The following is a 15842-nucleotide window of genomic DNA, read 5'->3' on the forward strand; positions in this document are numbered from 1 at the left end:
TCTGGGAGTCTTCAATGCTTCAAACATTTCCACATTGGGTATCTCCCCTTGTTTAGATGCCAATGTGGAAATGTCAAGTCATGCACTCTGTACCAGCCAGCAGTACTCAGCTGGTATGGTTAGACTCTGATTTCCAACACTGAATTGGCATCTAGGAGGGAGAAGGATGCCAGCTCCTGTTGTCTCAAAGCAGGTACTTGCTGACTGATCATGGGTGACAGGAGCTGTGTATGTTTCTGTGTGTGTGGGCGGGAGAGCTAAATAAATACAATTTCCTAATTGGACTTGCTTTTTTGCTAAGCTGTGTCAATGAGATTTAAAAAGGAAGCGGATTGTGATGCTACGGCTTCCCCACAGATTATCCATTTCATTTGAAAGCATTGCTGAGGACAGGAAGTGTCTACAGAGAAATCGGAGACATGTTGAGGGAGTGTCACTCGATCTTTTATCAATAGTTGCCTTTTATAAATTGAAAAAGCTAGGTAAAGTGTCAAGGTCCCAAAGTTTTGGACCCTACCAATGTTGATTAGTAGAAGTCCATGCAAGTCAAGAAATAGTGGTTGTGTGATGCCAGGCTTGGATTTTAAAAGCCTGTTAACTGTAGGAAGAAGGGAGTGTTGAGGGAGGTGCGAAGTTGAACAGTTTTGAGCTCCTGGGAGAGAATAAGTTAGAATGGAAGATGATGCAATATGTAGTACTGTAAAATGGTGTGCGTATACAGAAGCCTTGGCTCAGTGGGTAGCACTCTCTCCTCCTGAGGCGGTAGGTTGTGGGTTCAAGTCACACTCCAGGGACTTGAGCACAAAATCAAGCGCCTTCTATCAGCTGAGACGTTAAACCGAAGTCCCATCTGCCCTCTCGGGTAGACGTAAAAGATTCTATGCCACTATTTTGTAGAAGAGCAGGGGGTTCTCTCTGGTGCCCTGGCCAATGCTTATCCCTCAACCAACACCACAAAAAACAGATTATCTGATCATTATCTCATTACTGTTTGTGGGATCTTGCTGTGCGCTAATTGGCAGCTGCATTTACTACATTACAACAGTGACTACTCTACATTTCAAAAGTATTTCATTGGCTATAAAGTGCTTTGGGATGTCCTGTGGTCGTGAAAGGTGCCATATTAATATAAGCCTTTCTTGATTCTTTTAATGGGATGAATGTTTAGAGCAACCATGACCATAGTTGTACTGTACAATCTACTTGTAGGGATGAACATAGTGATAGGAATGTAATTTGCAAGGCTGAACTTTCTAAACTGCGTGTTACGAACAACATCAATTTGCATTTCTATAGTGCTCTTCATTTCCAAGAAGAGATCTCAAAGTGTTTAATATTAGGAGGGAAAAAAATGGGATGGGGGAGGGGACAAATGGAGAGGGGTGGGAGGACCAACAACATGGCTGAAGAGAAGGGTTTTGAGGTTTTTAAAAGCCTGAAGGAGTTGGGCAGGCAGAGAACTGGGCAGGAGCATATTGACCACAGATGGTAGAGGAGGGACAAGGAGAATCTCCGTGTGAAAGATGCCTGCAGGAATACTAGGCTGGAAGAGATCACTGCGATAGGGTCGAGGGAGGCCACAGAGGACTTTGAAAGTAAGCACTGTGAGTAATTGTCCCAGTGAGCTGACCACAATCCGTACGAGTCAGTTTTCCTGATCAGTATATGCAGGGCAGCCCATTATGTTTCTACGTGGAGAATTTCACAGGTGATTAACTTATACCTACAGAAATAGTGAATCAATAAAGTAGTAGAAACAAGAAAGATAGAGGGGTTGGAAGGTAGAGTTGAGAAAAGGATCGACATCTAGGTGACAATTATTATTTTTGCTAACCAGTTTTGTAAAATAGTTAATAATGGGATTTGATGGTGAATTCATAATTTATATGTTGTGTTCCATTCTGTCATTTGAAAACCAGATGATTGAAAAGACTAAAATGTAATTGAGGTTTATTCAAACATGTTTGAATTTGGCCAATATTTGCTTAACAAACAAGTAAATATATAATTTATCATTTGACTACTGAATCCATAAAGTCTTCAGGGTAACTCTCTTATTTCAGAGAGCAGGGCCATTGATAACTCAAACTATTACTTGCTTGATGTGCAATTAAAAATGGAAAACCGAGACATATTTCTCACCTGTTAGTTGGCTGATGTGAGAATTGACAATCTGAGGCAGTGGACCAAACATTTTGGAGAAGATAATCTTCCACAGCACTAGAGATTGGTCCTTTAAAATTGAGGAGTACTCTCTAATTTACAACTAAACCCCACCCCCTGCCATGCTCCAATGTGTAGCGATGTGTTTCAATGATGTCACTGTCTCAGAATAGGAATTGGTTCTTTTATTTAATTAAAAGATCAGACTGTGTCCTTTTTATCAAACAGTCAAAGGACTTCCTTTGATTATTTGAATGCACAGTAGTTACTTTTAATGGGAAAATAATAGATTGTTCAATTATTTAAGTAGTTATTTGGAATATTATTAACTTCCAAGTTTTGCCAGCATCATCATTCTGTTGTCAATAGAGAGATATAATCTATATTACTATGGGCACGATTTTAAAATGCCGGTGGGATGGCAGTGAGGTGGGGGTCAATGTGCGCCCAGGTAACCCGAAAAAATCTTACCGTTCCCCACGCGATCGCGACTTAATTGATGGCCCTTAACGTTGTTTCTGGGTTTGCCATCCGCTGCGCAACCGCATGACTGCTGTTACCTGGAGCATCTGGATTTAAAGCACCATTGCACCAATGGCTTTTGCTGGAGCAAGGATGCAGAATGGAGCAGCAGAGGGGCAAGCCAGCTCCAAGATTCAGTGACTCCTCACATGAGGTGCTGCTGGCCGGGGTGAGGAGCAGGAGGGAACTATTTTACCCGGCCGACAGGAGAAAGCGCCCTGCCTCTGCCACCAAGAAGGCCTGGCTCGAGGTGGCAGAGGAGGTCACCAACGGGAGCAACATCTGCCGCACTGGGATCCAGCGCAGGAAGCATTTCAATGACCTAACTAGGTCAGCAAAAGTGAGTAAACTTACTGATTCTCCTGCATTCCATGTTGCACATCACCCCCCTGCCCCCCCTCCCCCTCCCCCTCCCCCTCCCCCTGCCCCTGCCCCCCCCTCCCCCTCCCCCTGCCCCTGCCCCCCCCCCTGCCCCTGCCCCCCCCCCCCCCCAACCTCTCACGTTCTGTTCTGCCAAGACTACTCCATCACATCGCCCTCCACACCTACTTAAGGCTCATCGTCAACTTAACTTCATTTCCTGAGCACTTCCTCACCTCCCCATTTGTGACCCTACCACTCCCCCCAATCCTGATCCAATGTGATGTCTCTGTCTGATACTCTGCATCTTTTTCACAGTCAGCCTCACCCAAAGCAATGCATTCATCAACTGACCACTTCATCACTCACTCACACGTCTGCACTTTCTCCCTTTTGCAGGAGAAGAGAGCTCAAAATGCACAGGGAGAGGGCGAGGACTGGAGGGGGGCCACAACAAATAGTGGTCCTCACAGAGACGGAGGAAGAGGCCCTGGAGATCAGCCGCACCCTCGAGTGCCTGTCCATCGGGGAGGCCGAGACTGGCACCCCACAAACGTCTCATTCATCACACACGACGTGAATTGATATTATGAATGATTGATTGGTATGTTGGACACCTCAGTATGCTCATCGTAACAATGCACATCTGTGATGATGCTTAATATTGTCTTCTGTTCTATTCCAGGCCGTTCAGCGACCGAAGTGACGGGAGAGGGCGATTCCTCAGAGGAGCTCCCAGCCTCTGAGGGCGCACCGTCACATCTTAGTGAGCCACCCACCAGCGCAGATACTCTCACCTTGGTGGGTCCTAGCAGTCAGTTAGATTGGCACCTGGTGAGTCACTACACACAAATGAGCACGAGCCGACACTGGTGGCAGGGGCACCTGTGGAGAGTCTGCGTGGTGGGCGCGCTCGTCTCCAGGCTCTGCTCAGCTGGACACAGATGCTGAACCCTGGGGGCCATCCTTTAAAAGGAGAACGATCGAGGGACAGCAGCACATTAGCGAGGTACTGGAACAGGTGTCACACACACTCTGCAATAGCGGCAAGGATGGAATGGTGGCACAGGTACATGCGGGAATGTCTGAGATAGTGGCAGAGGTAAGTATGGGAATGTCTGAGATAGTGGCGGAGGTAAGTGTGGGAATGTCTGAGATAGTGGCGGAGGTAAGTGTGGGAATGACTGCGATGGAGTGAAGGCTAGCCTCCATGGAGCTTCACGCCTCACAAATGAGTCCATTCAGGCCCTGACAATGGCCGTTCGGACTCTGGGTGAACCACATTCTGCCGCCTTAAACAGGCAGACGGATACTTTACAACTGGGCTTCCAAAGCATAACACATGTCCTCCAAATTGTTTTTGGTAGGAATGATGTGGCCTGGCCCAGGAGAGGGATGATGGTGAAAGGGGACATGGAAGTGGGGACGCCACTCAAAGCACTCCCACGTCTCACCCGTTTCCCCTCCTCTACCAATACCCGCAGTGCTGCCTCCTCTCCAGGTGGCCGAGTCTGCCCCTGCACAGGTGCAGGTGGAGCAGCCTTTGGCGGGGCCCTCACGGGCTCCAGAGGGCGTCGGCCAAAAGCATCTCAACAGTCAGGACACGAACATGAGCAACCTGCCACTACCTCTGCTACAGCCACAGGAGGTGCAGCAAGTAGAAGTAGCTGGAAGTGAAAGGCTAAAGTTTGGTGATCACAAAGGGTATTCACAGACTGCCATGCTTTTCATTTATATTTGGTTTTTGTTAAATTCACATTAAATGTTAACATCCCTCACCACTATTGCCACATTTTGCCCATTCTTGACTGCCTTTTGTGATAGTGCCCTTTCATGTGCTTCATCATGAACGGCGAGACTTGATGCCACCCAGTGGGTGAGTTTACAGTGGGTGTATGTTTAGTTGTAGGACTGATTTGTGCAAGGTGGGGTGGGGAGCTGGTGTTGGTGCTGCTCTTTCCAGATGGTCTGAGGACTGGACTACCTTCATTTTGCAAATGTCCTTAGGAGAATCGTTCAAATATTAATGACTCCCTGGCCTCGCGTGCAGCCAGGTGAGCCTCTGCTCTGCCGATGGATTCGTCCTCGTCCTTCTCAATGTTGATGGCAGATGTGGATGCTGGATGAGGGCATTTGGCCTCAGACGACCATAATTCTACCCATTCTCGATGGTGCTGATTGAAGCACTCCACCAGACCGATCCAGGCACCGAAATTACATTTTCAGTCGTCCTATCACAAGTTCAATAACAGACCTGGTGGAGATGTGACTGTCGTTGTATCAACACTGTTCCTCACTGATGGGGTACCTTAGAGGTGTCATGTACCACGTGTGCAGGGGGTATCCCTTGTCTCCGAGGAGCCATCCCTTAAGGCTGTTTGGCACGTGGAAGAGGGCCGGGATGTTGGGTTCCCTCAGAATGAATGAATCATGGCAGCTGCCAGGGAATCTGGCACACACGTGAAGTAATCTTTTCCGGTGGTCACAAACGAGCTGCGCGTTGATGGAGTGATACCCCTTTCTGTTGATGAACAGTCTTGGCTCGTGTGGAGATGCTCGGATTGTTATATGCATGCAATCGATTGCATCCTGTACCCGTGGGAAGCCAGCCACAGAGTGGAAACCCACTGCCCTCTACGTCTGGCTGAGGTCATCCATGGGGAAGTTGACGTAGTGGGACGTCCTACGAAACAAACCATCGGCAACCTATCTTTTATGCACTTGTGGACAGACGACAAAGACTCCGGTGGTGCCCTGGAATGATCCGGAGGTGAAGACGTTGAGGGTAGTGGTCACTCTGAATGCGAAGGGCAATGGCATGCCACCAGGCCCAGCCGGGAGCAGCTCTGCATGAAGGAGGCTGCAGATGTCTGCGACCACCTCGTGATTCACTCGCAGCTTCCGTAGGCACTGCTGCTCAGAGGGGTCCAGGAAGCTCAGCCTCGGTCTGTTGACCCTCTCACGAGGGTAGTGCCTCCTGCGATGCCGTTCCCTCTGTTGTTCCCCTCTCTGCTCTTGTGCGGGTCCCTGTGGCGCACCTCTGTGTTGTGGAGCTGCAAGTGACAGAAGTGCACTCCATTCCTGGCAAGGGTGATGATGTTCCTCCTCCTTCTCCTCCTCGGATGTACTGGTGAAGTCAGCCACTGCGCCCCCCCCAACCTGATGATGTCAGTTTGAGGGGGTCCAAAAAGTAGGTAAATATGTGTAAACAGAACAATTCTGAGTGTGAACCAAGAATTTTCAGTCTAAACACAAAGAACTCCCAGCCAAAAGTTTGTCTGAGAGAACTGAGTGCCCTGCTGCAATTACTCACCTTTTATCCCCATCTGTCAAACAGGGATTTAAATGACCAAATGGCTGCCGGCTGCAATCCGCCCAGTTTCCCATGGCGTGCTTCACACAGCACGGGAAAGACTTTGAGGCAGTGTTGAAATCCCAGCATGATGAACTACATTAACGAGGATTTCAAGTACTTTAAGTAGTTTAATTCCTGGTTTAAATATCGTAGCCGACAGGACTTCAGGGTTCGTGAACTGCGTGCGCGCTCAGGTGGCTCTGGGTCGTGCGTGTTTTTCGCGGGTTGGAGCCGGGATTCCCTCCCGCTCCGGAAATGCCTGATTTTGTTTGCCGCTCCCCCCAACCAAAAACGCACCCAGACTCCAAAGTTAAAATCGTGCCCTACAAATCTGAAAAACTAGACTTGAAAGGAGTAAACTGCAGTATTAGATTTGATCCCCAAGAAGTTGAAAGCAGGAATCTGAAACTGTACTGGAGCTTTTTTTTCCCCAAAAGATGATGTTGGTGAATTTTAGGAGTCTCAAAGCCCAGTCCTGGTTGTGAAGGAGAGGAATGAAAACTGGTCGAATTTGCAAGTCAAAGACTGAGCTTTTCTCCATTTATTTAAATGAGTCTTTACTTTCTCTCAGAAGGGTAATTGGCACTTATTGAATTTTCTTGTACTATGTGTGCTTATATATTGTACTTTAATGTGACAATTTTTTTTGTGCTTTATATCACTATTTAAATGTTTTAATCTGTAAGTAAACTGGTATGTTTAATGCCAGCTGTTTTGAAGAGAGGGCTGTAGTCACACCCACCCGGCAAGCAGACTACTGCAGGTCGTCTTATTGTTAATCCCCCTGCATGTACCTCTGCTAAGGGCAAATCCGGAATGTAAGGGACTTCCGTTAAAGCATTGGGAGAGAAGATTGTTCTATAAAATCCCTAACTGATAACTGCCAACTTTATGGTATAAAATGGTCTCCAGCGGAATCAGATCTGTAATAGGCTGAATGATGCTAATCTTACAAATGGCAACAGAGAAACAACTGTGTCTGCCTAAAATTGTGTGTTGCCAGCTTGAAAGACAGAATTACAATGTTATTATTTCCTGCCGAACCTTCCGTCATAGCTGGAGAGTTTTTATGTAGGCCAGTGAGTAGAAAATTGCAATGCTGGCCTGTCCTGGTGGCTGCCTTTGGCCAGGAAAATTGTCTGTTGCTGGCAGCAACGCTCACCTCTAAACGAGCCCAGGATGTGAGTCTTTGCCTCAAGGTGTCAGCTGTGGCTCAGGAGGTAGCATTCTCGCCTCTGAGTCAGAGAGTTGTGGGCTCGATTCCTCTCCAGAGACAAAATCTAAGCTGACGCTCCAGTGAACTACTCCAGTGAGTGCTGCATTGTCGGAGGTGCCGCCTTTTGGATGAGACATTAAACCTCGTAAGTGGACGTAAAAGATCCCAAGGCAATATTTCGAAGAAGAGCAGGGCAGTTCTCCCCAGTGTCCTGACTAATATTTACCCCTCAACCAACATCACTGATGGTCATAATGGAACCTTGCTGTGCGCAAATCAGCTGCTGCATTTCCTACTTTACAACAGTGACTACACCTCAAAAGTACTTAATTGGCTGTAAAGCGCTTTGGGATGTCCTGAGGTTGTGAAAAGTGCTATATAAATGCAAGTCTATCTTTTTCTTTTCTCCTCTGGAGGCAGCAGCAAGGCCTCGTCTAAGTGAGAGAGGGGCCTTGGAAGCCGTGGCTGCCATCAGCGGGAGTGCTGTATTCTAAAGTGGCCATTAAACACTACAGGAAAAACTAAATGCCGTAACAGACTCTGTATACTACGTAAACAGATATAAAAACAGAAAATGCTGGAAACACTCAGCAGGCCAGGCAGCATCTGTGGAGAGAGAAACAGAGTTTGCCAAACTGGTGGTGGTGAACAGTCCTTTTTTTTTGTCTTCACTTCAACCATCTGGTCTGCCCTCAGTTTGAAATACACCAACATCCATTGTAGTGGAAGCTCCATTATTCACACCCCAATTAGTCAGCTCCCTGGTTAGCCGTTAGAATTTTCAGGAGGCGGGGGGAGGGAGGAGAAATAACCTTGTGCGAGATTGATACTCCATAATGTTTTGCTGTTTGCATTCCATCATCTTCTCTTGGTGAGCGAACCTACATAATTGTTTATTTTGTTATTTGTATTTCACATGCCTGAGTACTCTTGCTCTTCCGCTAATTTGTATTATTCATAAGATTTTAGAGTTTAACCTAGTTACCTTCTGAAAGATGAATTCCAAAATTAGCTTTGAACCCAATAGACCTCTGGAAGTGTCAGGTCCACAAACTGTTCTGGAGTTGCGCCCACAGTCACCTTCTGTGTTTGGCACAGGTCTTGGATAATCCTATCACTATACCAATAGTTCTGCAGAGCACAGATGGCTAAATGAAGTTCCATGCAGAAAGTGACACAAGGGATGCAACTAATCGATGCCTCTCAACCTGGGTGCATTGCCATGCTTATTAAGGCGAAGGATGTAATTGCTGGGGTGTGGATGACTTTTCCATTTCAGGCACCTAATGCTAGCATCAGACGTTCTCAGCTCAGGTAAAGTTTTCCCGAGATGTCAAGTAAAGCGCTCTCTGCTCTCTTGTAACAATATATTTCAGCCCTAACCTTAGAAAAGCTCTCTTCCCTGCACCAACGTGACACTTCTCACTTCCCACACCAGCCATCCTGTGAGATTGCCAGTTTAGTACCAAATTAGGAGCTATTCTGTGATGTGGCCCATTTTTAATCCGGAACGGATTGGGGCTGATGAAATTTATTTCCAGTAAGACCCTTCCAGTCGGAAAACCGATGAGACTTTCATCCCAACAGCCTGGATTGGGTTTGATCCCAACTTCCAGATGTGAAAAGTTGGTATCTTAACTCTCAGCAACCCCCCCTTCCACCACCCCGTACAGAAAGTTTAGGAGTATTGATAACTAATGCCTCCCACCGCATAAGACCCAAAAGTAAATAGTAAAACTGGGCTTATCTTTTAGCATCTGGCTTACAGTTGATGAATTTCCAGAAACCCCATTTAAAAATCCAACAAGGTATTCAGGAGAAACTTCTTTACCCAGAGAGTGGTGAGAATGTGGAATTTACGACCACGCAGAGTAGTTGAGGCGAATAGCTTTTAAGGGAAAGCTAGATATGTACGTGAGGAATAAATGAAAAAAAGGTTATGCTGATAGAGTTAGATGAAGTAGGGTTGGAGGAGGCTCGTGTGGAGCATAAATACCGGCATAAACCAGTTGGGCCTGTTTCTGTGCTGTAAATCCTTTTTGTAATTATTTTTTAAAAAACAGACTCTGCTCAGAAACTGAGCACATGGCTCTTGCCTCCTTCTTAAGTCCTACTTAACTATCATCTACTGGGGGTCATTTTCAACTTCACCACCTGAACAATAACCTGCTAGAGGGGGATCACCCACCCTTTATAGAACATGCCCAATATTCGTTCCATTGAGTTCATCATATAAAGAACGGACTATCCACTCTGCCAGGTTACCAATCAGACAAAGTTGAAAATGACCCCCACTGGGTTTAGTTTAGGGTCCGAGCGGTGGGAAAACCATGTTTAGTTTTTGCACTTCAGTCTTCTTCCCCTCCCTCTCCTTTGCCTCATTTGTATTATTGTAAACAATTTTACAACACCAAGTTATAGTCCAACAATTTTATTTGAAATTCACAAGCTTTCGGAGGCTTCCTCCTTCCTCAGGTGAATGTTGTGGAAATGAAATCCTCGAATCCTTTGCATTTCATTTCCACAACATTCACCTGAGGAAGGAGGAAGCCTCCGAAAGCTTGTGAATTTCAAATAAAATTGCTGGACTATAACTTGGTGTTGTAAAATTGTTTACAATTGTCAACCCCAGTCCATCACCGGCATCTCCACTTCATTTGTATTCGCCTCTAAACCCTTGCCAAATTTCCAAGTATGACCTTCTCCACACGAATAGGTTCCACACCGGTGTACCTGCTCCCAGTGAAAAATTTATTGCAAATTTTCTTATATTTTCATCTAAGTGTTTAAACAAAATTAATTGGATCTGTGTTCGCCAGGGCATGAGTTCAGGAATCTATTTGGGCTGTTTTAGATTATATGCAGACTGCCAAACATTAAGAGAAAAACAACCAAAAGCGAATCCAAAGCTGATGACTGAGTCAACTGCCATCCTTTAGAAGCTGAACTTCTTTCAGCAGTGGGCCTCTGAGTGTCTGTTGGCTCATTTGGTCAAGTCGTGCTCTTGTCATTTTGGAGACAAGGCCATGGGTAAGATCCGTCTCTTCATTGAGAAGCCTGTGTGAAGGACTAAGACCCATAATGTAAGATACCACCAAGGCTGAAACAAGTAGGCAAGCTTACAAGATATCTTCAAGTTTAAAAAAAAATTAGAGCCAGACCTTTCAGGAGCGAGATTAGAAGACATTTCTACACACAAAGGGTGGTAGAAGTTTGGAACTCTCTTCCGCAAACGGCAATTGATACTAGCTCAATTGCTAAATTTAAATGTGAGATAGATAGCTTTTTGGCAACCGAAGGTATTAAGGGATATGGGCCAAAGGCAGGTGTATGGAGCTAGATCACAGATCAGCCATGATCTTATCAAATGGCGGAGCAGGCACGAGGGGCTGAATGGCCTACTCCTGTTCCTATGCTCCTAGTTAATAGGCATTGCTGAGCTTGGGTTTCAGAAACCTGAAGGTTTCAAGAGGAAGGGAAGACTGATGGAGGTGAGGAATTCCAGAATTTTTGAGATCCTGGGGGGAAAAAAAAATGTTTGAGTAGGAGACCGAATGATGAAGCTTGATCTCAACCTAGTGGAGAGAAGAATGAGTTGGACTGTACATTTGGAGCTTGGGAGGAGCAAGAGAAGAAAGTTCAGAGGAGCAATGACTGTAGCAGAACGGATAAGTCAAGGAAGGCTCAAAGCTGAGTGCATGAGTAGGATGGTCATCAAAGGAATATTATGGGGTTTTTGGGTGGGGTGGGGGGAGATGTCTGCATTCTTCAGGACATGTTCTGTGGATGGATAGTAAATGAAAAAGAGGTAGAGATTGACAAATAATAAATGCCAAAGGTTGAGGGCAACCACCAATGGCCCCTTCTATCCTTTACCTCTAGACCACGTGACTACAACATACTGGGCATATTGCGCTTTACTGAGATATCATCATTAAATAAAGGTATTGAATTTGCAAAAAAAAATTAGTGCTCCATCCTTTTGATGATCCACATGCTATTTTGCCTGCCTGATGGAATTTCCAATACATTTGTACTGTATAAAGGTTGTACTGTTCTTCCACTCTCTGATAAAGGGAAAGGCTTATTGGGCCAAATGATCTTTCCTGTTTCTAGATATTCTATATAAAATGCACTTAATACACAAACACATAACAGATTTTGTTTTGTTTTTGATTTGGTCTCATTTAGTTATTTCTGGTGACTAGTGTCTATCATACTGCAACTCGAGTACTTTTCAGACTAGTTTTCACCTAGAGAGCTGGCTTACTGATCAGATAAGCAGTTTCCTGTTTTGCTCATCATAGCCACAGTGTGGTTTAGACACAAAGCCTTATTCACGTAAGAAATCATTTGATGATGTCTACAGACACCACACCTTTTCAGTTTTAACATTTGCCAATGTGGTTTGTAGAATTGTGTAGGGCTTAATTTTAATTCTAGACACGTTTGTTACATTTTTGCTTTTCATCTGAAAAGATCACACGCTTTTATTTTTTTGACTGATTTTATTCTATTTTAGGCTCTGTCTCGAGTGTGGGCTGTTGACCTGTTAATAGGCCTTGGCCAGTTCTTCTGTTAGTGAAGAAGGTGAAACGTTGACCTACTAGGCCTGTGCTGATGCTTCCTGTCTGTGGATGAAGGGCTGATTCAGCTTACATAGCAATACATAGAATTTACAGCACAGAAACAGGCCATTCAGCCCAACTGGTCTATGCCGGTGTTTATACTCCACACAGGTCTCCTCCCACCCTACTTCATCTCACCCCATCGACATATCTTTCTATTCCTTTCTCCCTCATGTACTTATCCAGCTTCCCCTTAAATGCATCTGTGTAATTCGCCTCAACTACTCCATGTGGTAGCAAGTTCCACATTCTAACCACTCTCTGCAAGAAGACATTTCTCCTGATTTCCTTATTGGATTTATTAGTGACTATCTTGTATTTATGACCCCTAGTTTTGGACTCCCTCGCAAGCTCACTGGCCTTTTCCGATTGCTAAAATTTTTTTGGGTACAGTTTCCCCACTCTCTTTAATACTCGCACTGACTCTTTTGTGCACACGAGCGATCAGAGGAAAATAGACCATTATTGTGTTCCTACACATTGAGTTGCCCTTTGATTGACTCCTGCTTAGTTCTCGCGCCCCCCCCCCCCCCCAGCCCCCAATCTAAGTGGCCTGCCTTCTACATGACACCTATCATCCAACAACCAGGCAGAGATTGAGAACTCGCTGGTTGGGGGATAGTGAGCATGAATTTCTCTTCTCTGATCTGTGGCAAAGCCCAATATTGAGGTTTTTACAGTCAAAGATTTGTATCACTACACCTAATTACTAAAAGAAAGAAATACTTGCCCTTTAGTACATTGCATGAAATACTTTGAGATATATTCAACAATGAATTATATTTGGAGTGCAGTCATTGTGATATATGTAAACTATGACTTAATTTACTTCATCTTCTTCAAGTCTTTACAACCTTGGCGCTGTCCTCCATTATGGGCCTTGACCCTTTACCTGGGGCACTCAATTTTTTTTAAAAAAGTGATGCTTACTAAGATTTTTTTTCTAGTTTTGGTGTAATAAAACCTTGTTGTATATAAACTGATCTGAAAGGATCAATAATTGGTCTGCAAAAAGGCACCAAGGTAGAAATTCACTTTTAATCCAATGATTCAAATAAATTGATGTTCCCAGCATTGCCTTCACTCATTCTGGTCTAGTGAGGGCTAGATTATTATGAGGACATTGGATGAATGATATTCTGCTTTGCTTTTTGCCTTTTTATCCATTTATTATCCAGGCACATTTTAAGAATATCTGAGATGCATTTGAGGGTAATAGTTTACAAGAAATAAAGTCTTGTGATTCATTTTCTGTCATCTCTATCTATTTTAAGCGATTGGATGTCCGCGATCACGTGTGAGCCGTGGCTCAGTGGGTAGCACTCCCACCTCTGAGTCAGAAGGTCATGGGTTCAAGCCCCACTCCAGGGACTTGAGCACATAATCTAGGTTGACACTTTAGTGCAGAACCGAGGGAGTGCTGCACTGTCGGAGGTGCTGTCTTTCAGATGAGATGCTAATCCGAGGCCCTGTCTGCCCCCTCAGGTGAACGTAAAAGATCCCATGGCACTATACGAAGAAGAGCAGGGGAGTTTTCCTGGTGTGTCTCAACAAACGGCTGATTTATTTGATTAATGTTTGTGGGGCCTTGCTGTGCGCAAAATGGCTGCCGCGTTTCCTACATTGCAAAAGTGACTATGTTGCAAGAAGTACTTCATTAGCTGAAAAGCGCTTTGGGACATCCTGAGGTCATGAAAGATGCTATATAAATGCAAGTTCTTTCTTACGGGTCAGAACTTAACCCAGTAGTTTTGTCTCTAGGACCTGAGTTCATATCCAACATGTATACATCAGTTAAAAGTTTTCTTCCCTTTATTTTTTTCCCCCTCTGTCTCTTGCACAGCTGTTAAGGAATTCTTAGTGTAATGAGTTTGGGCAGTCATGGTCCAGTGCCCAGCATACATTAACCCATCATGTAAAACTGTTGTCAAGTTTGACGTCAACTGAACATTTGACTGAGATACCATGTCGATGGGCAGTTTGGGAAATGGAAATGTGCTCTGGAACATTGGGTTAACACTTTTGATGTTTGGGTACACACAACAACTTGCATTTATACGTCGGCTGTAACGTAGTAAAACTACGCTTCATAGGAGCTTTATCGAACAAAACTTGACAACGAGACACATGAGATATTAGGACAGGTGAACAAAAGCTTGGTCAAAGAGGTAAGTTTTAGGGAGCGTCTTAAAGGAGGAGAGAGAGGCGGAGAGGTTTTGCGAGGGAATTGCAGAGTTTAGGGCCTCGGCAGGTGAAGGCGTAGATGCTGCAAGAGGCCAGAATTGGAGGAGCGCAGAGTTCTCGGAGGGTTGTTCGGCTGGAGGAGGTTCGAGATGGGGTGGGACGAGACCATGGAGGGATTTGAAAAAAAGGACGAGAATTTTAAAATCGAGACGTTGCTGGACTGGGAGCCATGTTGAAGTGTCCTGGCAAGTGTAACACGATCTCTGCCTTGCAGCTGATGCATACATGTGGTTACTTTTCCCAAATTGTCCTCTTTGGTGTATGGGCACAGAGTCAAGAGACCCAGTTACACTTGATTTGATACAAAACTTTCTGCCCTAAACTGCTTTTTGTTTCTTTCCTTTTCTAGCAGGTGCGAAGGCCCTCGTCTGCGACCAGTGCGGAGCACAGTTCTCTAAAGAAGATGCCCTCGAAAGCCATCGTCAGACCCACACTGGTACTTCTATTTAACTTTAACTTGAAGTTTCTGATTTTTGATAATCCCAAGTTTTATTTAAGGAACGATAGTCCATTATTACTATTAAATCACAGCTGCAAGTGTTGTTTGAGACACTGCTGTTTTTCAGTTCTTTGTGATTGTCAAGATTTGCATTTCTAGTTTAAAGAGTAGCTGGAGCAGCACATTTCTACTGGAGTTTTTGATATTCAGCTAGTTATACCTTTTGACAGTATCACCGTTGCTCCTACCTGCCCTGAATCTGGTTTTGAATGCACAGTATGTTCGTTAGTCAGATGGAGATGTTGTATTTTCAAATTCTGCGAATGAAGTAAAGTGTTGTCAAAGATATTCTATAGCACCCAATCCTGGTAAACCACACACAATTGACACTGAAGATATAACACTGAATAACTTCTGTATATTGTAAGTCATTAAGCAGGATTACAATTAATGGTTAAGGGGTGATTTTAATAGAGGCGTTCAAAATTATGGGGGTTTGATAGGGTGAAACTGTTTCCATTGGCAGGAGGGTCAGTAACCAGAGGACACTGGTTTAAGATAATTGGCAAAAGAACCAGAGGGGAGATGAGTAGAATTTTTTTTTTAATGCAGCGAGCTATGATCTGGAATGCGCTGTCTGAAAGGTGGGTGGAAGCAGATTCAATAGTAACTTTCAAAAGGGAATTAGATAAATATGTGAAGGGGAAATAATTGCAGGACTATGGGGAAAGAGCAGGGGAGAGGGACCAACTGGATAGTTCTTTCCAAGAGCCGACACAGGCACAATGGGTCGAATGGCCTCCTTCCGTGCAGTATGATTCTATGAGATGGACATTTTGTAATTCTGTTGGTGAGAGCTGATATGAGGCATGTACTAATTGGCCAAGTCCATCCGAATACTGCCCCCAGATCAAG

At 44.8% G+C, this 15842-nt stretch overlaps 1 protein-coding gene across 1 annotated transcript in view; it reads left to right on the forward strand.

The window, feature by feature from the left end:
• zbtb16a (zinc finger and BTB domain containing 16a) overlaps window positions 1-15842 on the forward strand; it is a 224977-nt gene that overhangs the window by 125779 nt on the left and 83356 nt on the right. The window contains exon 4 of the mRNA XM_067970901.1: window positions 14838-14924. Coding sequence (XP_067827002.1) covers window positions 14838-14924 — 87 coding nt within the window. The remainder of the gene's footprint in view (window positions 1-14837; window positions 14925-15842) is intronic.

This window comes from Heptranchias perlo, chromosome 33 (genome assembly GCF_035084215.1).
Source record: "Heptranchias perlo isolate sHepPer1 chromosome 33, sHepPer1.hap1, whole genome shotgun sequence".
Taxonomy (NCBI): Eukaryota; Metazoa; Chordata; class Chondrichthyes; order Hexanchiformes; family Hexanchidae; genus Heptranchias; species Heptranchias perlo.